Source organism: Podarcis liolepis, assembly GCF_965112155.1.
Source record: "Podarcis liolepis genome assembly, chromosome: 1".
Lineage (NCBI taxonomy): Eukaryota > Metazoa > Chordata > Lepidosauria > Squamata > Lacertidae > Podarcis > Podarcis liolepis.
In genome coordinates this window covers 133,651,990-133,677,342 of record NC_139554.1, presented here as the reverse complement: position 1 = coordinate 133,677,342, position 25,353 = coordinate 133,651,990, and the positions used below count along the sequence as shown (strand labels likewise).

General features: G+C 41.2%; 1 protein-coding gene across 1 annotated transcript in view; it reads left to right on the top strand.

Annotated features, from left to right (window-relative positions):
• The window catches only part of DRC11 (dynein regulatory complex subunit 11), a 103,202-nt gene that overhangs the window by 3,115 nt on the left and 74,734 nt on the right, over positions 1-25,353 (top strand). The window contains exons 4-6 of the mRNA XM_083472989.1: positions 5,564-5,755; positions 8,181-8,252; positions 17,704-17,909. Of these exons, the coding sequence (XP_083329115.1) occupies positions 5,564-5,755; positions 8,181-8,252; positions 17,704-17,909 (470 nt within the window). The remainder of the gene's footprint in view (positions 1-5,563; positions 5,756-8,180; positions 8,253-17,703; positions 17,910-25,353) is intronic.

Here is a 25,353-nt window from a genome sequence, read left to right as displayed (position 1 = left end):
ACTGCCATTGCTGACCCATTCCTATTCCTGTTCATCTTCTCCACCCTTGTTTATCTGATGCCTTAGTGGTGATAGCAGAGGCAGTTTCTCTTCTAGTCCCTGCTCTTCACTTACTCACTCTTGGAAGGCCCAAGAGCATCCTTCCTCGCAGCCAGGCCTTCTGGGAGAGGTGCCAGGAGAGTGCCTGCGCTGCCATCAGTGCAATGTCTAGAATTCATGCTTAAACCTAGTAAAAAAAAGATGCCGAACTTACTTTAAAATGTTATAACATTTCCAAAGTTTAAACCACAGTTTTAGCGACTGTGGCAAACCACAGTGATGTTTCATGCACTCTCTTGGCCGCCTTGCCCAGAATATATTGCATTTAGTAACGACTCCTAAGGCCTCCCAGGTTGGGTGACCAGGGATACCAGCCGTAGCAGGAGGGCCAGCTGGTGAGAGAACCAGGCAGTAATAAGGCAGGCAAGGTGGTGGCCCAGGAATGCTCCAGTTTGCACCTGAGAGGTGTATGGGGTGTTAGGGGAGGGCAGTGCCTCTATGGAGGGAACTCCTTTGTTCACATTTTGCCCCCACCCTGCACTCGGCTCTCACCTGTGGCTCCTGGAAGCTGTCAGCAGGCGACCGCAGCCACACCCCAGGAAATGCCTTTGACAGGCTGGCTAAACCAGGTGAGGGTGGCTGATGCATCTCAAACCCTCATTGAGTTAGGGACTTCCGCTACATGCAAAGAGAGGCTCTGGCACATTGAGCAGCCGAGACCAATAGTGGACCCAGTGGTCAGGAAGGTGGTTTCTGCATGTGCTGTAGAGGGAAGTGAGGGGCAGATGGGGCTCATCAACCTGGGAAAGTAGCCCTCTAGGAGAAGGAAAGCTCTGATTTTAAACCTCTGCTGACTTATGGGAGAAGAAAAGGTTAAGGAGCAAATCCGACACAAATCTGGAATGGAGTCCCTAAGACAGTTGGATGGCGCCTAGTATGGCAAGTCCTGCAGCCATGCTGGTGCCAAATGTCTTACTCTGCTTTCCTTTGGACCCCATCAGCGAGGCTGAGAGGGGGTTTTGTCATCTGGGCAGCCCAGGACCTCCAGACACGCTGCATCCTGGAGCAGTCACTTTGGTGCTGCTAATGCAGCGGTTTGACTTCACCCCTGGAGGTGCACTCCATTTTCTCTTGAGACAGATGGATGCCACCCAACACCACCTGAAATACAGTGGTGCCTCGCAAGACGAAATTAATCCGTTCGGCAAGTCTCTTCGTCTTGCGGTTTTTCGTCTTGCGAAGCACGGCTATTAGCGGCTTAGCGGCTATTAGCGGCTTTAAGAAAAAGGAAACAAACTCGCAAGAACTCGCAAGACGTTTCGTCTTGTGAAGCAAGCCCATAGGGAAATTCGTCTTGCGGAACGACTCAAAAAACGGAAAACTCTTTCGTCTTGCGAGGCATTCGTCTTGCGGGGCACCACTGTAGTGGTCTCATCCTGCCACGTGATTAGACCAACCCTTAATACACAGATTCTGGAGCACCCAAGGAAGGCCCATGATCCATTCACCTCTTACATCTGTCATCCTGATTCTGACTCTCTGCACAGCATACCTTTCACTGCAGGAGTGCTAGACATTTGGACAGAGAGCAGATATTAGGATTTTTAGGTAACAAAGTTATCTTGCTATTTCCTGAGTTGATGGAGACAAAGCAAAATTACGATCCAGTAATGGGGAGTGCTGTCAGATGGTTACGTGATTACAGCGTCCTAGACAGATATTCCTGTTAGTATTTCCCCCTCTGGTAAATTATAAATGGTGAGCCCCTTCATTCAGGAGTGTGTTGCTTTTATTGTCTCATATAATGCACCATGTAAATGGTCCAATACAAAAATAATATTATAAATTAATCTGTTTAGATCAGGCTGTGACTTACCTTGGAATTCTTTTTTAAAAAATGCTTTATTGAGTTTAAAAACAAAACAAAACAATCTACAAAAACAATCGAAAATCGATACATATTACAAAAAAAATTTAGATTCATACATAACTAATTCCAACATGACTTCCATTGTGGTTCCTATATTACATTTTCGACTATGCACTTTCCTTTATCTCTGCTAAGTTATTTCAGTTGTATTGGTTTTGTAAAATTCTCTTACTTCATGCAGAAGTCAATTCAGGCCTGCCAAAGAATTTAGATTTTTACAATATTCTTTTAGCTATACAGTGGTGCCCTGCAAGACGAATGCCTCGCAAGACGGAAGACTCGCTAGACGAAAGAGTTTTCCGTTTTGGAGGTGCTTCGCAAAACGAATTTCCTATGGGCTTGCTTCGCAAGACAACAATGTCTTGCGAGTTCCTGCTGGTTTTTTTCCCTTCCCCCCCCCTTTTTCTAAGCCGCTAAGCTGCTTATCAGCTGATCCGATCAGCAGATAAGACGCTAAAAGCCGCTAAAAGCGCTAATCCGCTAATCCGTCAATGGGCTTGCTTCGCAAGACGAAAAAACGGCTAGACAAAGAGAATCACAGAACGGATTCTTTTCGTCTTGCGAGGCACCACTGTATGTAAATGTCCCACTCTCTATTAAATATTTGATCGGTATCATCTCGGAATCTTGCTGTCATTCTTGCTAGCTCTGCATATTCTAACATTTTGGTCTGCCAATCCAATTTGGAAGGAAGGGAGTCTCCTTTGCATCCTTTTGCAATTAGAATTCTTGCTGCTGCTATTGCATACATAAAAATTCTCCTTAAATTTTCCAGAATTTCATTACTCATTATACCCAGCAGAAAGGCTTCAGGCTTCTTAGGGAAGGAACATTTAAACATTTTCTTAAGATTATTATATATTGTATCCCAGAATTCCCCCCCCCCTTTTTTTTGGCAGTTCCACCACATGTGGATCATTGTGCCTTCCACCTCCCTATATCTCCAACGAATGCTTTACCTGGTTTTATAAATTTTGGTCAATTTTACAGGTGTTAGATACCATCAGTAAAGCATTTTCGTGAAATTCTCTTTCAAATCATAGCACACAGTGAATTTCAGGTCCTCCCTCCATAACCTTTCCTATGATTCCATTTGGATATTGTAACCAAAATCTCTGGCCCATTGGACTGTAACTGATTTTGCTTCTTCCTCCTTGACCTCCCAGTCAAGGAGAAGTCTGTACATTTTAAGAGAGCGGTTTTTTTTAAATTAAATCTTTCTCAAGTCTTGAAAGTTCTGTGCAAAAGCCTTTTCTGTTTGTCTTTTCGGAATGTCTTGTTCATTTGCAACCAATCTGTTAAATGGGTTCGAATTTCTTCCAATTTTTAAAATTCTAGCCTATTTTCCTTTTCTTCCAATAAATCTTGGTGAATTGACAATTACCTCTCATGTGTTTTTTTCTTTACCAAGAATGCTTCTGTCGGGGATAGCCTCCATGGCATTTTTGGTTCTAGTAAGTCCTTATACTTAGCTCACACCATATAACGATTTCCTAACCATGTGGTTCAAGAAGCCTTTTCATATCCTAGATAAGTGTGCCAACCGTACTGATAATCATTCCAGATCCAGCAAATCAGTGTTTTGTAGTGTCAACCATTCCCAGATCTAGGAGAGACAAGCCGCCTCATGATACAGTTTCAGATCTGGCAGTGACCCCCCCCCTTTAACATCAATTAATAGTTTGTGCTTAATCCTGCGGTTTTTACCCTGCCAGATAAATCTTGAGATGTCCCTCTGCCAATCTTTTAAACAGCTTGCTCCCCCTGATCACTGGAATTGATTGGAACAGAAAGATCATTTTTGGGAGCACGTTCATTTTAATTGTAGAAATTCTTCCCCCAAAGGAGATCTTTAACCTGCTCCAAATCTCAAAATAATTTTTTATCTCCTTCCAGGTCTTAACGTACCATACTTTTCCATGTATAAGACTAGGTTTTTTTACTAAAAAATAATGTTAAAAAGGGGGGGTAGTCTTATACAGGGGGGCATGTTATACACGGAAAAATGCAGTAATTATCCTGAAATAGATTAATATTTTTTTGTCATGAGCCATATACCCAGGTATTTTACTTTTTTCCTAATTTCCAAACCACAAATTTCTTGTAATTCACTTTTTTCCTGGATCCCCATATTTTTTACCAGTAATTTCGGTTTTTTGCTATTGAGTTTAAAACCCGCCACCTGCCTGAATTCGTTTATCAGTTCCAACAGTCTTAGTAAACATTCTTTCGGGTTTTCTGTGGTTATAATGAGGTCATCTGCAAAAGCTTTTAATTTGTAGGATTTCCCCTGATACCTCTTATCCTCTCGTCCTCTCTTATTTTCCTATTCAAGGTTTCTAATACTAGAATAAATAGCAGTGGGGACAGTGGGCACCCTTGCCTTGTACCCTTCATTCTGTTGCGACTATCCGTGATATTGCTGTTTATGACAAGTTTGACTCGCTGCTTAAAATTTGTTGGCTGTTTTCCTCTGCAAAATGTTTCTTCAAGACCCATTAAGTTAATTTGTGTTTTCATAAAGCTCCAAGAGATGTTGTCAAATGCCTTTTCTGCGTCTACTAGAATAAGTACTGCTAGTTTTTCGTTTCTAGCTTCTAGGTATTCTAGTATATTAATAAGGTTTCTTATATTGTCGTTTATCTGTTGTCCGGGAAGGAAGCCTGCTTGGTCCTCATGGATTATTGCTCTCAGGGTCTTTTTTAGTATTTCTGCTAAGATGGCTGCAAAGAATTTGCAATCGTTATTAAGTAATGAAATTGGTCTGTAGTTTGAGATGAGTGTTAAGTCTGTCCCCTGTTTGGGGATTACCGTTCTGTATTGGCTTCCTTCCAATCTCCATTATTTTTCCTTTGGTTAGTATATCGTTCATCACTTCTTTTAAAAGTTGAGATCTAGCTTCTTTCATTTTCTTGCAATAGCAGGCTGACAGTCCATCCAGCCCTAGCGACTTCCCTGATTTCCCATTCCTGATTACTTTGGAATCCACATGCATTTTTTTTTCTTGTTAGTTATAAATAATGTACTCATATATACATTTTCTAACAGGGGTTTGGAAGAAGCAGGAAGTTTATGCATTTAAATTTTAATAAAACATGTAGTAGAAGTTACTAACATTGCTGAAGTTTGTAATGTCTTCCTCCTTCTTCTGAACCTTAGGGGTTTTTTTATTTGTAACATTTGCCTTTAATCTGAGGCAAACATTACAGCCATGTGAGCCATTCTGTGGTGCATGTTGTAATCTGAGTCAGAAGGACACTTCTTTCCATGTCTCCCTCCTGCCTTCATAGGTTCTAGAGAACCTGGGAAATGTTTCCAGGGTGTCTGACAACCACTGAAAGGACTTTGGTGTGCTGAAAAGCTTCCCCTGGCTTCTGATACCTAGTATGCTGCCATAGCAGCAAAGAAAAAGTGGGAAGCATAAATGCAGGAGTATAAAATACAAGCATTTTGATGGAATTTTGTGCACCTGACACATTTCTGCAAAGAAACAGGAAAGAGCAACATTGTTTAATTGGAATTCCTCTGGGACAGGATAAAGACAATGTTCTAGATGTATTTATTTTTGTCCTATGCTTCCATTTTATGTTATAGAAAAAAGATGTGAAGCTCATGCCCTTGGAAGAAGCTATTAGAACCATTCAGATAGCTGAGCGGGCTCGTCAGGGCCGACTCCGGGCTACATTCATGAAGCAAATCTATCTGGAAGAAAAGAGAGAGAGGCTAGCCAGGCTTACGGGTGAGAAAGGCCTAGATGTCGATGGCGCTGTGTTATTCATTCAGAAGGTAAAATATCTTCTTTTTAATCAGAGATATATTGCTATGAAAATGGAATGCATGTTTAGTTGCCTTTGGGAAAGGATAATAATCTATATTTAAATTAGTAATCCACAATCTCTTCTAATCCTGGCATGCTTTGTTAATTGACTTCGTTTTTCTGAGATGTTTTTAGAGGTCTCTTGAAGAAAGCTCAGGGTTTTTTTATGAAAGTTCTGTAAGAAAAAGCTTGGAAAGCCTGGATCTGTGATAATCCCTTATTCTGCTGCCAATAGCCTCCTGCTGTCATTACTTCTTCCTGCTCCTAAAATGTGCTACCACCTCCCTTACCAGGGTTGTGTGGCTGTGGAGGCAGCAGCTTCTGGTGGGGTCTTGTGGAACTCCTGCAAGATCTTTCTGGAAGCTGCCACCGCACAACTGTGGTGCTGGAGGGTGACAATAGAATCATAGGACTCTGCTAGATTGGTAAAGAAAAGGTGTTTTATATGTGTTGTTTATGCATTATAACACTGTAACACCAGATGGCGCTGTGGAGTTCCATTTTTTCCCAACGCGATTTCTCATACAGTGGTACCTTGGTTTGCATACGTCTTGGATTACAAACACGTCAAACCCAGAAGTGCGTGTCCCGGTTTGCAATCTTCTTTGGGATTACAACTCATCTAGTCCAACCCCCTGCAATCCAGGAATTATAGCTAAAGAACCCTGACAGGTGGCCTTCCAACCTCTGCTTAAAAACCTTCAAGGAAGGAAAATCCACAACCTCCTGAAGGAGACCGTTCCACTGTGGAACAGCTCTTACTGTCAGAAACGTCTTCCAGATGTTTAGTCGGACTCTCCTTTCTTCTAACTTGAAGCCATTGGATTGAGTCCTGCCTTCCAGGGCAGGAGAAAGCAAGCTTGCTCCACTTTCTATGTGACAGCCCTTCAGAGATTTGAAGATGGCTATAATATCGCCTCTCAGGCTCCTCTTTTCCAGGCTAAACATACCCAGCTCCTTCAACTGTTCCTCATAAGGCTTGGCTATTAGACCCTTGATCATCCTAGTTGCCCTCCTCTGCACACGTTCCATGCTCCAGAGTATGCTTTGACACACCCAGGCACTATAGTTTTCTGTTCTTCCTGGCTCAGTTGATTGAGCCAGGTGGAACTGGGGGAAACAACAACGCCAAGACAATGGATTCTACAGTACTGAAATCTGCTGTGACGTTTCCAAACAGCTGTTCGGTGAGCTGTTTGTTTCTCTGATAAAAATGGCATCTTTGGCAGGATAGGGGCACTTAAAACAATAGGGAAGAATTGTAAATTGCCAAAAATATTCTGCTCACTTAACAATTTTTAGTAAACAAATATATCAGGTAACTATAAGATATAAAGAAAGATATATCGTAATGTTGTAATATTTGTAAGAAGTCGTGTCACTGAATGCATTCAAGGGATGGTACTTGAAGCCATCAGGATTCATGTCTTCTAATCTTCCTTGTAGCCCGCCCCCCCCCCTGACTGGGAATATTTCAAATGAAAGCAGAGTTGTCTTTGTTTTTAAATGAAAAACTAGTGATAATATTGAAGGAGTAAGCTTCCTAAGACATTAAATGGCAAACAGATTTTTTTATGCCTAGAAGAATGGGCAACCACAGCCCTGTGGAGCACATGCAGCCCCTGAAACAGCTGGAAAACCCATGGGCTCTTGGTAGAAGATCGAAAATCATTCTAGTTTTCATTTAAAAATATAAATCCAACCCTCATATTTGCAGGAAATGTGTTATGGGGAAATTGTCCAGCAGGGTTCTTGATATCAATCAAAGGAGCATTCGTTTCATATTAGATTATATGACCAGCACATGTTTCTCAACAACATGACTCTATGTAAATATGTGTGGGTGATGTTATTTATCCTTGGAGCAGACTCATTGGGGGAAAATTATTAATTTGAATGTGTCTACCCTGAGTATGAATTAGTTGGATGTTACCCTATGATCGTAAAACGCTTTTTGATGAAAGCTTAAGAATTTCCTTCAATTCTTACAACTGTACATATCTCTTCTTACATTACTTCTGCATTTGAAAAGTATTTTTGTGAAAAAAGGATGCAGCTTCAATGATTAGGTCATTTCTTAACATAGCATTTGTGTGCATAGTGTTGTGCAAAATTATTTGAAAAGACAGAGAGAAATAAAGGATTAAAATGGGTTAAAAGATAAATCATACAAATCCCAAATGAATTCACAGAATTATCACCTCCAAATTACACTACAAACAAAGCAGGAAAGATTAAGACCCAATGCCAAAACCCCCAGATGGTAACTGTTAATGATACATTGCTAGATTTGGAGTCTGTTTTTTCCTTCCTCTATTTGTTTTTTCCCTTGCTGCTGTGCAGGAAGTTGTAAAAAGGGCAATTAATCTCATTAGGTTTGTATTCCAAATTCAGCTTTGGCGTGGATATGCCCAGTGGAAGAAAAGTTCGAAACTCAGAGAAGAAGAAATGGTATTTCTAGGGATGGTGAGTCTTCATGTACCTTTCCTTCCAATTTGCCATTTTAAAGAATTCCAGATTTTAGATGCTATCAAATGGGTGTTCTAAAACTCTGTGTTATAAAGGTTACCTGCTAACAAGAATAAATGTCTACATCAAAACAGTTCCCAGTTGTCATTACGAATACTGTATCCTGTATACCTAACCAAAATAAGAACAGGAAAGTGATAATTTGGGTCGGGGGTGAATGTAGTATATCACTACTACCACTAAGTGGCAAATGAGGAGAGCAGTGTGAGGTGGTCAGCTGCACTGCTGCTCCTTAAGTCATCACCTAACATTGATGATAGAGTAGCTTCTCTCCCACACCAGCACTGAATATGACTCTTTTAAGTTAATAAATATTACAGTTTCCTTTGATATCTGTGCAAGTGCACAGTCCTTGCTATGTTTTGCCTGTCTTTCTGTCACTTCCGGAGGTAGCACTCAGGGAGGATTCCCATAGCGCTTAGTAGAACCCACACTTTGTTGCCCCAGGGCAGAAACATCTTGCATCTCAGGGGAAGGGACTGATCATTCCCCACACTTCATCCATTTATTTCTTAACCATGGTATACCACTTGTTGTAGGAGAAAACATCACAGTGGAATTTCAAAAAGGTAAAACAATAAAATTATCTCTAAAAATTTTACAGCCATAATTTAAAACTGCAATAGAATAGACTAAAACAGATTAAAGCTGTTTGGCAGGGGCCAAAAAGGACACAGCAAAGTCACTGGCCTGATACCAATAGTGTACTCCTAGTGCGTGTGAGAGCGAGGAAAGAAGAGAAGAAGAGTTTGGATTTGATATCCGCTTTATCACTACCCGAAGGAGTCTCAAAGTGGCTAACATTCTCCTTTCCCTTCTTCCCCCCACAACAAACACACTGTGAGGTGAGTGGGGCTGAGAGACTTCAGAGAAGCGTGACTGGCCCAAGGTCACCCAGCAGCTGCATGTGGAGGAGCGGGGAATCGAACCCGGTTCACCAGATTACGAGACTACCGCTCTTAACCACTACACCACATTCACTCCTATTGAACCCCATGGGAATCCTTGCATGGGTACTTCTTCCATACGCTATACCTACAGAAATGAGGTTAAGAATAAAAATTACAAGCAGGTTTTAATGTGCTATTTATTCCAAACCAATCTTGTAAATGACATTGATGTGATTGAAGAGCATATCAAAAGTTGGATCAGTGGTACTTCTCATAGTCACACCCCCCTGCCACCCACTAGAAATGATTTGGATATTGTTGTTGTTATTTATTATTATTATCACTCCCCAACATTTAAAGAAAGCTTCCTCTGCCTAATGGGTTTCTGAAAAATATTCAAAGAGTGGCGAAAAATACTCTCTAAATGTGTGAGAAAGAAAGATACTTAGCATTAACACAATTTCTATCAACAGTGTATCACTCCCCACCCATATGTAATTGCAAGTAACCAGGGTGGGAAAAGGAAGATGACTCCTTTAAACCATAGGCTGATGCCTTCCCATTGGTAGAGGAATGTGTCCTGCTAAATAATAATTAAATAAATAAATATTTATACCCTGCCCATCAGGCTGGGTTTCCCCAGCCACTCTGGGCAGCTTACATCATACCTAAAAACATAATAAAAATATCAAGCATTAAAAACCTCCTGATACAGGGCTGCTTTCAGATGTCCTCTGAATGTTGTCTAATTCTTTATCTCCTTGACATCTGAAGGGAGGGCGCCACTGCCAAGAAGGCCCTCTGATGAACCAGGGAAGTGGACGCTAGTCTAGATATGCTAAATTTAAATCACTTAGTGTCTTGCCAGTCAATTAATATCCAGTAAAGAGAGTATGGGTGGGATTAATTCAGAATAAAAATGGCCTTTTGTTATTCGTAAGTCCTGGTTGTGATCCTCTTTAAGATTATGTTCTCTTCCATGAACACTTGGGGAACCTTGTAGGTCTCATACACGTTCGTGTTGATGTTCATGTGGGGTGGGGCAGCAGTAGTGGTCAAGCCCCCTTTGATATATGATTGTACCAGTATATTTTTTTTATTACTATAAAATTATTTGCAGGGCTTGCTTTTCTTACGCATTCAGAGTTACATGAATTGCACATGGTCCTCTGTTGTTTTAAACTTATCCTCAAACAGATACTGACGTGTCTAGTAAGAATGACTAATTTTTCCTATGGGGGAGGAAGATATTCTCATCTGGGTTGCTTCTCCTGCTCTAGGAGGCCGGGCTATACAAATCAGGCCATCGTTATTCCTTGCATGGGAGAGGGCTCCCCCCACAGTTTTTCTGTCCTTGCTGCTCCAGGAGTCAGGGTCAAACTATGTCCTCACCTTCCCTATTTCTTAATCTAGTTTTCCTCCATCTCTCACTTCACTTTTCTTCCTTGCTTCTCTCTGCCTTTCTCCCTTGTTTAAAAGCCTGTGTGGCTTTCTTGCTGGCATAATGAAGGAGCCATTTCCAGCCAGCCCAAGACCTTCAACACTCAAGAGCAGCCCTCAACATGTAGGAGGGCCTTATTCCTTGCCAGTGGAGAGGAGAGACAAGTTTTGGATGGGTGGTTTCAGTTGCATGCAGGTCAGATATTTTGCTGTTAGCTCATGTACATGGAAACCTGGTTTCCTGTCTGTCTTGTGTGGCATGCAGACAGTCTTAGAGTGGCTGCCCAGAAAAGATGCAACAATCTAAGTGCTGTTTCAAGTCCAGGAAAAAGTCAAGCCCTTCTTGACTAACTGAGCTATGGATGGCCATATACAAATACTATTTTCTTAATCACTTTTAGAATGTACTTAAATGCAGCTTTTTCATATGAAAGGACATAATTTGACCATCAGTAACTTTTCCTCTCTGTCTCTTTTAATGTGTATCTTATATATACTTATTTAATTACATGGCTTGAATAATGTATTTTATTTCCTCTTGTGCTTCAGCTAGTTAGAAAAGTAAATCTCTCCATAGAATGGCTCTCATTATAAATAATATAAACTGTGGTCAAAGAAATAATTAGATTCCTTATAGCAAAACTTCAAGCTCTATAAATAAGTAGAGCGTGAATATTCTTCAGCTCCTGCAAACGGGAAAATAAGATAGCTCAGGGGTGTCAGATGTCTGTTTCATTAAGCATATCTGAAAATGCCATTTTGGCTTTATTTATTTTCTGCAGTTACTCTCTAGAGTTCCTTGTTGTGTTACTGATCTCATTAATCCAAACTTTGACTACTTTACATCCTTTTTATGCTCTAAAATAACCATTGTTTATATATCTGCTGGTTTTTCATTTCACAAAAAAGTAGGATGCTCCCTGGAAAAAAACTTGTGTCAAATAAACTGGACCGGGACCTTTGGAATCCAGAGGACGTAGAGGAATGAAATTCTGGGGAAACCTGTTCCTTAAAGAAAGAGGAGGAGGAGATTCACATTGCATTCCAAATTTAGGAATCTTCTTGTCCCCAAGCTGCACCATGTTCAGGTGTGACAGCCAACCCCAGTCCTAAGCCCCTTTGCTCTGTATAGCTTAGCAGCACAAGCCTGGAAAAGAAGAAAAAGTTATCCTTTACAAGGATAGAGCACTATAAGACTTCTGATGCAGGCTAGCAAGGTTTTCCTTGTTGGTGTTAAACTGCAACACTTTGCGGGAATTGGGATTGGGTGTGTGTGAAATTAGATTTTTAAAACTCCCATAGAGACAAGGCAGTTTTTGAGAGGGAGGAAGTGGGAAAGGGCACCTTTTTACTTTTCAGGAGATAAGCAATCGCTAGGCGTACAAGAAATATGGTTTTGTCCTATTGTACTAGTGATATAGTGAAAGCAGCTTAAAAGACACAAAACTGGTAAAAGACATTCCACTAGTTCTAAATTATGCATTTTCCAAAAGTGAGCAAGAGGCTGCCGCCATGCAAAAAAAGGAGCCCTATCCGTCAAAGGGGTAACACCTTTGGAATTGTGCACATTTCCCCATTGGGATACCCATGTGGCCAGAGGTGTAGCTAGGCTCCCTTCTGCCCTTGGCCAGGAGCTGTTTCAGCATCCGCCTTGTCCCTTGCATTCCTCTGCCAAGGCACCCAGAGCAGCGGAGTGGCCCAGGGAGTGCCCAGGCAGGCAGGCGGGCTCCGAACCAGAGTGGAGAGGGGCGGTTTTTGTGCCTCCCTGGGCCTGCGCCTTTGGCAGGAGCCAAGCTGCCCAACCCCTAGGTATGCTCCTGTGTGTGGCAGGCCTGTTTTGAGCATGCACTGTTTTAGTAATCTCCTTTGAATGAGGGGATTACATTAGTAAAAGAGGTTTAACAGCATACCCAGAGCACACCTAGAACGTTCTCAAGAAAGCAGCTATTTCATTGCAACATTGGTGAATTTAGCAAGAACTCTCATTGTCATATTACATTGGTAAAATATTTCTTTATTGCATTATTGAGCACCCTACATTCAGAGCTGTTGCTCTGAGTTAATTTATCAGCCAACCTGCAGATTCCTAGGGCCAACACCAGAGTTTATTTTTATTTTTCAGGTGAATCGAAACTGTGACCATCATGCATGAAATTCAACGAATTCCCATTTTTAAAAAATGAAAATAAGGAGTTTTTTCGAGAACAAAGCATACTTTGTGACTGATGGGCTGGAATGGTTTGTTTCATGGACTAATGTCCACTTTTGCCTTATCAATTTAAACAACAGTTTAAGACAAAGCTCATCAAACATTAGATAAGCATTTTAAGTTAATGGGCCATATAGTCCTATCATTTGACAAACACGAGAAGTGCCTATTGCAGCCTATTTTTACAGAAACATCAATTATTAATAGGCATATTATTGCTGACAGAGGACCCAGCTAAATATGTGAATTTCGTTATCCTGTTTTGGGTCATTAACTGTAGGAAGCTTGTAAACATAATGGTTTCTATTCACATAGGAAACCTTCATTAAGATGTATTATTCTACTGCTGATATGACCATCACATACTACTAAATATGCAGCCTGCATCCAAGACGTATACATTTATTTTTAAATGAGTAACTGCTCATAGGGTGAGTTAACAAATTTGAAATTTGCACAACCAGGAAAAAGCTTGAACGTAACAATATGAGGCAATTCTAAAGGAAAAGCGAAGGTGCAATACCTCCCAGGTTTAGGAAATCGACATAATGGGTAGAGTGTAAAAGGATCAAGTGTTTGCTTTGGTTTGAATACCCACAATCGCTTACGCACAGATTTCAGTAGGCATTCTGAAGCTTGGGGCACAATTGAAAATGGCACAATGAAAGCAGGTTATTAAGAAGAAGATGAAGAATTCAGTTCTAGGATTTCAAAAAGCCAATTTCATTTCACGTGGTACTTACAAATTCACTCATGCATCAAAATACATGGGAAAAGGCTAAGTTAAGGTGCCTGCTTAAGCTTCCATGTCATGTAAGAGGGAAACGCATTCTGCTGCCGCACATACTGTGCTCACTTCTAGTTTGACCTCCACATTTTCATTTGATGCCTCAGCCACAGTCTCCTTACTCTGTTGAATGGGAGCAACACTGATCAGTAGTAAAAAAATAAATAAATTGTAAGATACTTTTTAAATCTAACCCTTAAATTCTGACATTCAAAGGCAGGGAGGCATCAATAGGAACAGATATCTTCAAGAACCTTGTTTGGAACCATGGCAGTAGAAGTTCAAAATGCATGCTTTAATTTAGGGAAAGTACCAACAAGTTCAAAAGAATGCCAGGGTGCTTCATAAGCTGTGTCTAAGGAACTATATTTTTTTCCCCAGAAAAGTGAATTCCTGTCTAAGTCAGGAGAATGGAAAGGAGCACAATTCTGGCAAAACTAATAGAAGTGGGGCAGAAATTAAGGAGCATATTACAAATGCATGGAGACTAGGGAACTGAGTGAAAAAGTGATAAGAGAAGTTATTGGACTTACCAATGAATTAAAATCAATGTCACTAGGCCCAGAGAGCACCCATCCCAGAGTTCTAATAGGAATCTAAGGTGAAACTACTGGTTGTCTAACAAAAGAAAGCAACTTGTTAAATTGGCTTATGTTTTAGAGGATTTAAAAATAGCCAATGTAATGTAAATGTTTTCTAAAATATCAAGAGGCAGATATGGACAATTACAGGGCAGTTAGTTTATTGTCCTAGGGAAATTGGTGGTAAACATTATTAAATTTATCAAACATACAATAAAACATTTCTTTCTGAGTAAGGATCAGCATCACTTTTGCAAAGGAAAACCCTGCCTCAAATTTAAGTCCTTTGAGAGTATTAGCAACCACGTGGATCCAGTAGACATATTTAGACTTTCAAAAAACTTGTAACAAACTCAAAGGTTCCTGAGCGAATTAACAGTATGTACCAGTAATTCGAGGATAGACTCATGGATTGCTAACCGGTCAAAGAACAGGAAGCAACAGGAAGAATGGAGAGATGGGATCTCCTTAGCAGTGAAATGGCTACATTTACTGATGACTTCCAATTATTCTGGATACTGAGAATTTAAATTGGTTTTAAATAGCTCCCATAGCATTGCTCCAAATTGAGCAAATGGACAACTGAACACAGTACTATTTACTAGAAAGCAACAGCAGATTATTATTAGCTTCAGGCATTGCTGTCAACTTTGGGAGCATGTTGGGCTAGATGGACCAGGCATGGGACAACTATTCCAAGCAGTGGCAACTGAATATGCGAGCCCTCCCTTTGAATGACTGGCAGATCTGCTGTGGTCCCTAAACTAGTCATCCATCTTCCTTCCCTAAGGCAAAAACTGCTCTTGCGGGGGGAAGCAGCTAGGAAGAGGTGGTGGCAGTGCTCTGAATTTATTGTGATGCCTATTTAGAGTTTTTTTGTGCCAAGTGCCTTTTCAACTATACTTCCTGTCACCAAAGTTCCCTGAAATATACTCAGAGTCGCAAAGTGATTTCATGCTCTTTATTCAGCTCATAGTGGTGAGGAGGAATGAATAAAAGTCCCCTCACAGTATCTGCTTTATATACATTATTTACACAATGGGCTGCACATGATTGGTTAATTCTGGAATTCTACTGTAAGCCAATCAGGTTGTGGATTCACTTCTATCTGGAGCATGATTGGGTGGTTCCTGCCAACCAATCATACTGCTGCATTGTTCTTGGACCAATCAGACTGCTGCATTCTGAATCCTATTGTTCTAGGACCAATCAGACTGCTGCAATTTGGATCCTATTGTTCTAGGACCAATCAGACTGCTGCAGTTTGGATCCTATTCAATTCAGTACATAACATTCCCACTTGTGTGTATGACATGAGGTCATCCTCCCTATCATCTGTTACGGGATTTAGATTTGAGTGCAGCAGATTTTGTTGAAATCCTATGCTCTGCTGTGGTATGGACAGTGCAGAAGTTGATTCTTGGGCCCTGAGTGGAAGGGTGTTGATGCTTTACCTCACCTCATTTGGGAATGTAATTTTAGTTGGTATGGTGGCTGGAAGTGAAATCTGAGCGAGTTTAATACTCAGGCTAAGGCTGCTCCTTCCCCAGGGAGTCCAGATGGGTCAACAGAGGCTACATGGAACCAATGCAGAACTCTGGCTAGTGTGAAGTTGAGCACAGGATTCAACTATTAATTTTTCCAAAACATCTACAGTCACAGTAGTAGGTAAAAATGAACATCTTTTCTTGAAATGTTGTAATAAAAGCAGCAAGAAGGCTGAGCTTTTGCTCCCTATGCTGGTTTACTTTTTGTTAGATGAAGCTATTAAAATAATGGGAAACATCTATAGTATTTTTTTATTAAAGCATTTTACTCTTTTAATTTTTATTTTATCCATTTTACCACAGTTCTCCCCCCTCAGGGGAAGTGGATTTTCTCACAGTCTCTTACCAGCTGCAAGAAAATGCCAGGAAGCAACTGACTAAACAGTGCACATAAAATTTAAGTGAACAAATTAGAAACAATACTTCACTAATTAAACAGAACCAATGGGAAGTGCAAACATTGGGAAATTCAATTTAAAAATCCTAGGCACCCTTCTGACATGGATAAACATTGCATTTGTTAAACAGCAGTCTTCTCACCCGCCTTTATGAAGCGTCCCATGACCCAACACTTAAAGCATTTTTCTACAGTATTGCTAATTGACAATGAAACATTCATAGTAATCCACTGTGTACATTCAGGGATTTTGTCTGTTTTATTTTTAAAGAAGCAGGTCTTTCCTAATGTTGAGAAAATTAAGTTAAGACTGGGAATAATTTGATCCAGCAGCATTTACTATGCATCCTTAGATGTATAGTACAGGCAGTTTACTACTGTTTTAATGTGGAAACTTGATACTGGACTCATTTCAGTCAGTGCTGTATCAACCAGTTGTAGTTCCAAACATCTCGGTGAAACTGATAGTAAAAATATCGGTAGGAGTGGTTCAAGGATGGGGAGACGTGTCTTTTATGGTGATAATTGGTTGAAATACCCTTTACTCATGAGAAACACTGCATCCATTTATGGAATGAAAATGTGATGATCATATGCACATTAATCAGACAATCTTCCATAGCAATCTGTGAATTAACTGATGACTTTAAGTGCTTACGGTGCTATCATAGACTATGAGAAACTTGTCTTCCAATATCTGTTTAAAGTAAAAAATGTGATAGATGGTCCCACATATAGCATGGTATTGAGAAAGGAAACGCTGTGTGGCAGCTTATCCACTCTCTGCAGCTGATCATCTGCAACTCTCTTGAGCTGTTAGCCATTGATCCATCTAGCTCAGCAGTGTCTACTCAGATGGTGGCAGCTCTCAAAAGTCACAGGCGCACTTTCTGCTGTGGTAGAACCTGCAAAGCATGCCTTCCTTCCACCACTCAGCAAAGAACATGGCTTGATTTACCACTGAGCCATGCCATATAACTGATATCAATGTGGTTCACACATTCAGGCATTTCTTATGTAGCGCTTGCCAGTGTCACACGAGTGAGTGATGTAGGCTATGACCTCATCCTAATCCAGATGCTAAAGATGAAACGAGAAGTGGAATGAAGGAAATGGGCTATTATCCAAAACAAGACACATAAGTGAACATATTAAGACAGACTGGGAAATAACATTTGATTGTGACAGAACTTGAAATAATTGCCTCTGATGTTAGTACAGTGGTACCTCAGTTTACGAACTTAACCCATTCTGGAAGTCTGTTCTTAAACCAAAACCATTCTTAAACCAAGGCTTGCTTTTCCTAATGAGGCTTCCCGCCACCGGTGCCCTTCCACCATTCGGCTTCTGTTCTTAGACTGAGATAACATTTGTAGACCGAGGTAAACTATTGGTTTTGCGGAAGTTCCTAACCTGAATCATTCAAAAACAGGGCTGTTTGTAAACGGAGGTACCACTGTACCAGAATAACACTGTTAATAAAACCAGGAATACAACATGGGACTGATTTTGATGTTTATTCCTGCTTCTTTTTTAGATTCCACCTCCTCATTTCAAAAAACCTAGCATTTCAATACTGCGTGCCCAGAAGGTGGATAATATAAGATGTGAACTTCAGGAGAAACATGAATTAGACTTCCAGAAAGCTCTAGTCAGCATCAAAGAGCGTGTGAAAGAAATTGAAGGTCCTGACATCAAAGAGAGCCTCCAGGACCAGATCCGCCAGTGGTTCATTGAATGCCGGTGAGGAACTAGCAGATTTATATATATTACCACAGCAACTACACTTGTCATTTTATCTTATCCCATTGGAACTGCTTTTGTGCATTTAACGGTTTTGGAGAAACACTTGTTATTCACTTGTAGATTATTAGGCCATCTCATTTCTTTGCGTCATCGTTACTTCATGAGCCTAGAGTTGCTCACATTGTAGGAACTCTGGTTCAGAAATCTACAGCAGCAGATTGCTTTTTTGCTTTTGCACATGTGGATCTACACTCCCTGCTTCCCTGCATAAAGGGGGATTTGGTGCAATCATCGCTTCCTAGCCCTCCACACTTGCTTGTTTACAGGTTTCTAGTACTACTAGACTGGGTCCCTCCTTGCTGTCCTTCCTCTAGCAGGTGAAGGTTTTCTTGTTCCAACAGGCTTTGGGGAACTGGCTGCTTTTGATTAAATGGTTGGTGCTGTGCTTGTTTGTATTGTAATTGTTGGTGTGTTTAAACAGATTTAATTGTATTTTAATGATTGGTTTTTCTATATTTGTAGCAGTTCTTGTTTTTATCTGTAAGCTGCCTCGAGTCCTCTCAGGGAAAAATATGGGGTATAAATCAATATAAATACAGTCCTACCTTGGTTTTCAAACGCCTAGTTCTCGAATGTTTTGGCTCCCGAACACCGCAAACCCGGAAGTGAGTGTTCCGATTTGCGAACTATTTTTGGAAGTCGAATGTCTGACACGGCTTCTGGTTGAGTGCAGGAAGCTCCTGCAGTCAATTGGAAGCCACACCTTGGTTTTTGATCATTTTCTAATGTCAAACGGACTTCCGGAACGGATTCTGTTCGAGAACCAAGGTACGACTATATAACAATACCTACCGTACAAAGATACAGTCTCCACCCACTTTTACTCCACCGGTCTTTTGCCTCTCTACCCACATTGGCTAAAAGAAAGTTTGTCCCCGCCCCCCATGTGCTGAACGCAACACCGTGTTAGGGATTGTGAACTGCAGTCTGAATCTCAACTGCAGAAGTTACTATGATTAATTCTTCAAAGTAGGTCAGTCTTCACTGGTTCTGAAGAGTTAAGCATTAAGATGCTCCCATTGTAGTTAAAGCAACCCAAAGTTCTGTAGAATGTCGGGATTTAGATATATCTGAAGGGGAATCAAAACATTAATCAAGTAAACCCTGGGCCTTTTGGAGAGCGACTCAGCCCGATTCACAATCACGGCCTTAACCCATCCTGTGGCCTCTGGCTAGAACACATTAGTCTGAATTTCATGGAGGATTTATGTGTTTCTGAAGTGCCCTGGGGAACTCTAAATTGGCATTCCTGACCTAATAACAGAAGATCTAAGTAATAGTAGCTTTCATGTACATACTATGCATTATTCTGACAAATGTAGATTAATTTTTTAGATGGAGAAGAAATAAATGCCCTTTCAGACTAGGTTTAAATGGATGGCGGGCCAAGTGCAATGTCAACAAGCTTTCAGAGGTTTGTGGAAAGCAGGAGTTAGATGGGGAGAGGAAGTGGAGGATGGAGACAAAAGAATGTTTTCCATAATAAAAGATAAAATAATAGTGCTTGTGTGCTGATGTGAATTCTGGATTTCTTTTCACCACACTTGTACATTCTTGTGTCCAAAGATAAATGTAATATTTAGTAAAAGTGCTTGATATTATCTGATTCAATCAATCCATAGTTTAGAGAGTTTAGTAATGTTTTCTTTTACCAAGTATTTGTTTTGTCTAGGAAATAAGCCCTACTATAGCTTCACACTTGTGCAATTAAATCAAGTTTACTGTCTTTTTTCCTGTAGTGGTAATAAGATGTTTTTTAAAGCATGTAGCTTTGAGCTTTTTCTTTTGCATTTTCGCCTTCCCACCCCCACATCCCTCTCAAAGTATTTTTACCCTTCCCCCTATAATTTACCCCCTTATCCTTTCATACTTCATTTGTGCCTTAGTCTTCATTCCACCCTGCAATGGCCAGTATCTTTCATCTCCTCTCTGGCTGTGGTGCATTCACTTCTTCCCTCTGTAAGAGCTTTCCTCTATTACCACCTTAATTTCTAACCCTCCTTGCCACCTTTTCTTTCCCATTTCTCCTTCTCCTCCTCTTACCTCTCCTTTTATCTCACTTTCTAATTCCCCTCAATACCTCCTCTGGCTCTTTCATCTCAGAGAAGGGAAAACTTTCACTTCTCCCCCCCCCCCCAGATATCTTGGCGCCTTTACCCACCAAAGAAGGAATTCTTGGTTCAGGAATTGGTCCAACCCAGAGCTATAGCATAGTTTGGAGGTAGAGCCAGATAAGTGAGGAGGAAAACTAGGCAGTGCTTGAGAAATCCCTGTTCTGGGGAGCATTCTTAGTTCATGTGGCGTGGCTATGAAGCCCGGTGAGCCTGGTGTCAGCAGTCATCATATTGAAGCACTTGCCAAACTTCCAGACTGAGAGTGGGCCCCCATTTGACTGAGAAACAAAGGAAAAGACTGTAGAACTGTAGAGTTGGAAGGGATCCTGAGGGTCATCTAGTCCAGCTCCCTGAAATGCAAGACTCTCAACTAAGGCACCCACGACAGAAGACCACCCAACCTCTGCTTAAAAACCTCCAAGGAAGGAGAGTCCACAACCTCTTGTGGGAGCCAGTTCCACTGCTGAACAGCTCTTACTGTTAGAAAGTTCTTCTTGATGTTTCGTCGGAATCTCCTTTCTTGTAATTTGAAGCCATTGGTTTGAGTCCTCCAGAGCAGGAGAAAACAAGCTTGCTTGGGACAGCCATTCAGATATTTGAAAATGGCTGTCATACCTCCTCTCAATATCCTCTTATTCAGAATAAACACATCCAACTCCCTCAACCAATCCTCATAAGGCTTGATTTCCATATCCTTGATCTTCTTGGTTGCCTTCCTCTGCAAGTATTCCAGCTTGTCAATATCCTCCTTAAATTGTGTTGCCCAAAATACTGGACATAGTATTCCAGGTGTGGTCTGACCAAGGCAGAATAGAGTGGTACTATTACTTCCCTTGATTGAGACACTAGACTTTTCTTGATACAACCTAGAATAGCTAGTTCTTGGTATGAGCTTTCGTGTGCATGCACACTTCTTCAGATACTGATATCTGAAGAAGTGTGCATGAACACGAAAGCTCATACCAAGAACTAACTTAGTTGGTCTTTAAGGTGCTACTGGAAGGATTTTTTTTTATTTTGACTATGGCAGACCAACACGGCTACCTATCTGTAACTGGAACCTAGAATAGCGTTAGCTTTTGCTGCTGCATCACACTCTTGACTCACGTTAAGCCTGTGATCTACCAAGACTTCAAGATCCTTTTCACGTGTACTACTGGCAATCCAGATGTCCCCCATCTTATATTTGTGCAGCTGGTTCTTCCTGCCTAAGTGTGGAACCTTATATTTGTCCCAATTGAAATTCATTTTGTTAGTTTTCATTTTGTCCCTCCTCAGATATATCCTGCTTGGTCTCCTTGCAGTCCATACATTTCAGATGGGTACAGCTGTACTGGTGTGGCTGGGTACCACTAGGAAATATAAATCGTCCCAGAGGCCCCTACAGTGACACTGAGCAGTCTTACATTTTGCAAACAGGTCAAGCCAAAACGAGCACTAGGCATCTAGCTTGCCCCACCCTACTGGGTGAGAAGCAATGTCCTTAAGCAGGATGAGTGATGACACATGAAGGCATATTTGAAGGAGACCCATTTTCACGTGGACATCCCAAAATCTGGAGTTGGCACTGTTGGCTGTGCCACATATTGACCAGTAATCAGTCTAGCATATTCTTCATGGGCAATTTCTTAGCAGACAATTTGCGTGGAAAGTGTTCTCTGAATGTAGAAAGTTTGAAAATGATTGTATTATTAATCATTATAGGAAAAGAATAAATGCCTGGCTAGATAATGCATTTCTTGATTAATAGATAAGCAGTCAAAACAAATGGCTAAGCGTGTTGGTCCACTGAACAGAAGAGAAGTATTTTAGGGGGAGCAGAAGGAACAGACTGAAGGTTAGGAGAGCACTGTAAAGAATGAACACATGGAAGAGGGAAACATCTCAGAATTGCTTTGCAGGAAAATTTTACTCAATTTGAAACCTGAAAGATATATTCAATTGTTGTTAGTTTAATTGTATAACCCTTTTCATACCATTAGTGTGAATCATGTTTATTTCCAGAAAGAGGGTAGTTAAGCCCATATGTAGTCAATCTGTTTTATTGAGTGCTGTGGGATTTACAGGAGGCCAGAGACACTGATGTAGCTTCTGTGCAATGGCAAAAGTTGCCTACTTTAGTCTAGACATAAATATATGGGGTTTCCGACAGTAATGGAGGCAGCTTGGGGGCTTAGGAGAGGATCAGCCAGAAGCCCCTGTTTCTTACATTTTCTGTACTTGATTAAACAAATAGAAAAAGTTATTTTGCAGTGATACAGCCTGTTGAACACCAGAGTCAAGCCACCAAATACAATATTTTTCTTACTGCACTAATGTTTACAAAATTTGAAATGCTGAGTTGTGTCACCACAACAGTTGTAAATAGTTTCTTGATTTTGCCATTCCATTAAGTGTTTAAAAAAGAACATATGTCAATTTTTAAGCAAACCAGATTTTCACCTCCTGGACTAATATGCAGATTATAATACTGTTATCATTTGGATTTTTCACTTCTCTGAATTTTGTGACGTAGTTCAAAAAATTGTACCAAAATGCATAAAAGCATGCATAGAAATGCATACATTAAGATTAAATGTGTAGTTAAATACAGTGGTACCTTGGTTTAAGAACAAACTAACTGTCTTATGAACAAACTCAAGTAAAACTGACATGGACCCGAAATAGGGTAAATGTCCATCCCTGGAGAAATCCAGGGCTGCCACGTCACCTGAGGCTTCCACATGTGCTTTTTCCTGGAGTTGACATCCTTTGTTTACTCACTTGCTACAGTGCATCCAGGCAATATCAGCCCATTGAATTCTGCTATATTCTGTGTTGACTCCTGTGGTTTTTCAGAACTCATTTCTTGTGTGAGCTGGGTGAATTGTATTACAATTGCAGCACCAGCTTGTCTAGTTGGGGCAGGCAAAGTAGTATTAAGGCCTTTAATTGCTGCTTTGCCTTTTATTAAACACTTCAAGTCTGCCCATTTTATTGCTTCCTGATGAGTGTGGGTGGAGGTTTAAGTGATGAACAACTTGTAAATTGCCCCTTGAATAGTGTTAATTGCCACAACTTCGGTCTAGGGTTTGTTTTGTTTTGTTTGATTTGTGTGGGGGGAAGGCATTGATTATAGTTTTCATCTCTTCTTTTTTTTCTTTCTCTGTTTTTATAACATTGATTATACAACCACAACTTCAGCTGATAGGTGGTGCATTTCCATGTTGTCAATGCTTAGCTAAGGTTGTGTCTCTTGTTTTGGGGAAGTTCCTGTAAAAAGTAGATCTATCCTGGAGACCTGTGCTGTTGGTTTAACCTGCAGATCTCTAAAGAAAACTTCTAAGCAAGTATTACAATCACTAATTTTGCATTTTCTTTATTCGGTGCTGTAGTGAAACAGTACATATCCAGAGATGAACTGGGGTTGCCGTAATTCTAGCCAACCTGGAACAGCAGCAACTGAAATCCTTTTCACACATTCAATGCTGAATGCACAGAAGGTGTGTGTGCCCCAAGAAGGGAATATTAAAGGCTAGATGGGTGTTCTCTAAACCTTTGGATCCAGGGAGGACTTCTTCAAGAGGGGCTGCACCACCACATCTTACAAGGCAGTAGATCCATCCAGTCAACCTTGTAGTGGACTTTCCCAGCCATGATGGGCAGAGATCATGAGGGCTATATGGTAAGGTAGGGGCTTCTGTAAAGGTGAAAAAAGATGTGCTATTTTCATTCCTATCTCCTGACACATCCATGTATTGTGTGGGAAAAGGTGTTGTTTTTACTTTGAAGCACAGAGCCCTGCAACCCTAGACCCCTAATCTGGCTAATTCTCTCTCCCAGTTTCCAGTTTTGTCCCTTTTTCAACTGACACTTCAACATTCCATATATCTTGGAAGCTCACAGAACCTCTGTAGAACAAATTACCAGCCTTCAAGTCACATTTGCAAGCATCTTTGTAATGCAGCGTTGGTCTGCCAGGGGGCCTGGTGCCTGAAGCCAGATCTGTGTAGAGCATGTCCTTGTGGATCCTGCCATCTTCTATTCTATGGACATGACCAAGCCAGCTAGATGTCACTGGGACAGGAGTGCAAACATGTTGGGAATGTGGGCTTGGGAGGGCTCATCTGTGTTTGAAGCTGTCTTGAAATGTGATGCCCCAAATCTTCATGATGTGGAAGGCGTTGCCCATGGCTCACTTCCCATTAAGCAGCGTGCTCAACACACAAGCCTGGTAGACCTTCATCTTGATATTGGATATTTATGTTCACATTATTTGGAGAGGCAAGCTGTTTCCGTAGCTGCCTTGCCAGTACACTTGTGCAACTCAGCAATGATGAAGAGGTTGCTGGTTATGGTGCAGCCCAGGTAGACAGAATCATCTATCACCTCAAACGTGTGATCACCAATGCTGATGTGTGGAGTGTTGGTGGCATCCTGACCCAGGACACTGGCCTTTGTCAGGCTGATGGTAAGTCCAAACTTCCTGCAGGCTTGGGTAAAACAGCTGCTACCTTGGAGTGCGCTGTCAAGGCTGCATCATCAGCAAACAACATCTGTATGTGCATGTCTGATTACAGTAGAAATTGCGTTTCAGAGTAATGGCACCACTATACTAAAAGTCTTTGCTTGTCCGTGGGACAATCGGGAGAGGTGCTTTGGATGATCTTGAGTGTACACTCGTACCTCGGAAGTTGAACGCCTTGTGACTTGAACGCTTTGGCTCCTGAACGCCGCAAGCCCATAAGTAAGTGTTCCAGTTTGTGAACATTTTTTGGAAGCCAAATGTCTGACGCAGTTTACACAGCTTTCGATTGAGTGCAGGAAGCTCCTGCAGCCAGTTGGAAACCGCGCCTTGGTTTTCAAACGTTTTCAGAAATTGAACGGACTTCCGGAACAGATTCCGTTCAAGAACCAAGGTATGACTGTATAAGGGACAAGGTGATAAGGCAACCTGGTCCTTAGCTGTTTTGGCTCTGTGTACTGCATAACAGCCAATTCCTAGGGGCCAAGGTCTCTTCACCCTCCCAATAAAATATTTGAGGGGGCCAGGTCCCCCCCAGTCGATGGTATTTAAATGGTATGGGAGAGCCCCATCATGTGATTGTAGGGTGGGGCTTACCTGCCCCCCATATTTTATTCAAGTTGGCACCCCTGATTTACTGACAGTAGGACATGGAACTTAGCTCAGTAGTGCACTGGGTATACACAGCTTTCAGCACCAATGTAGCGTACTGATGCAGAACTTTCCAACCAGAAGCCCATCTTCAGAATTCTGCACTCAGTGC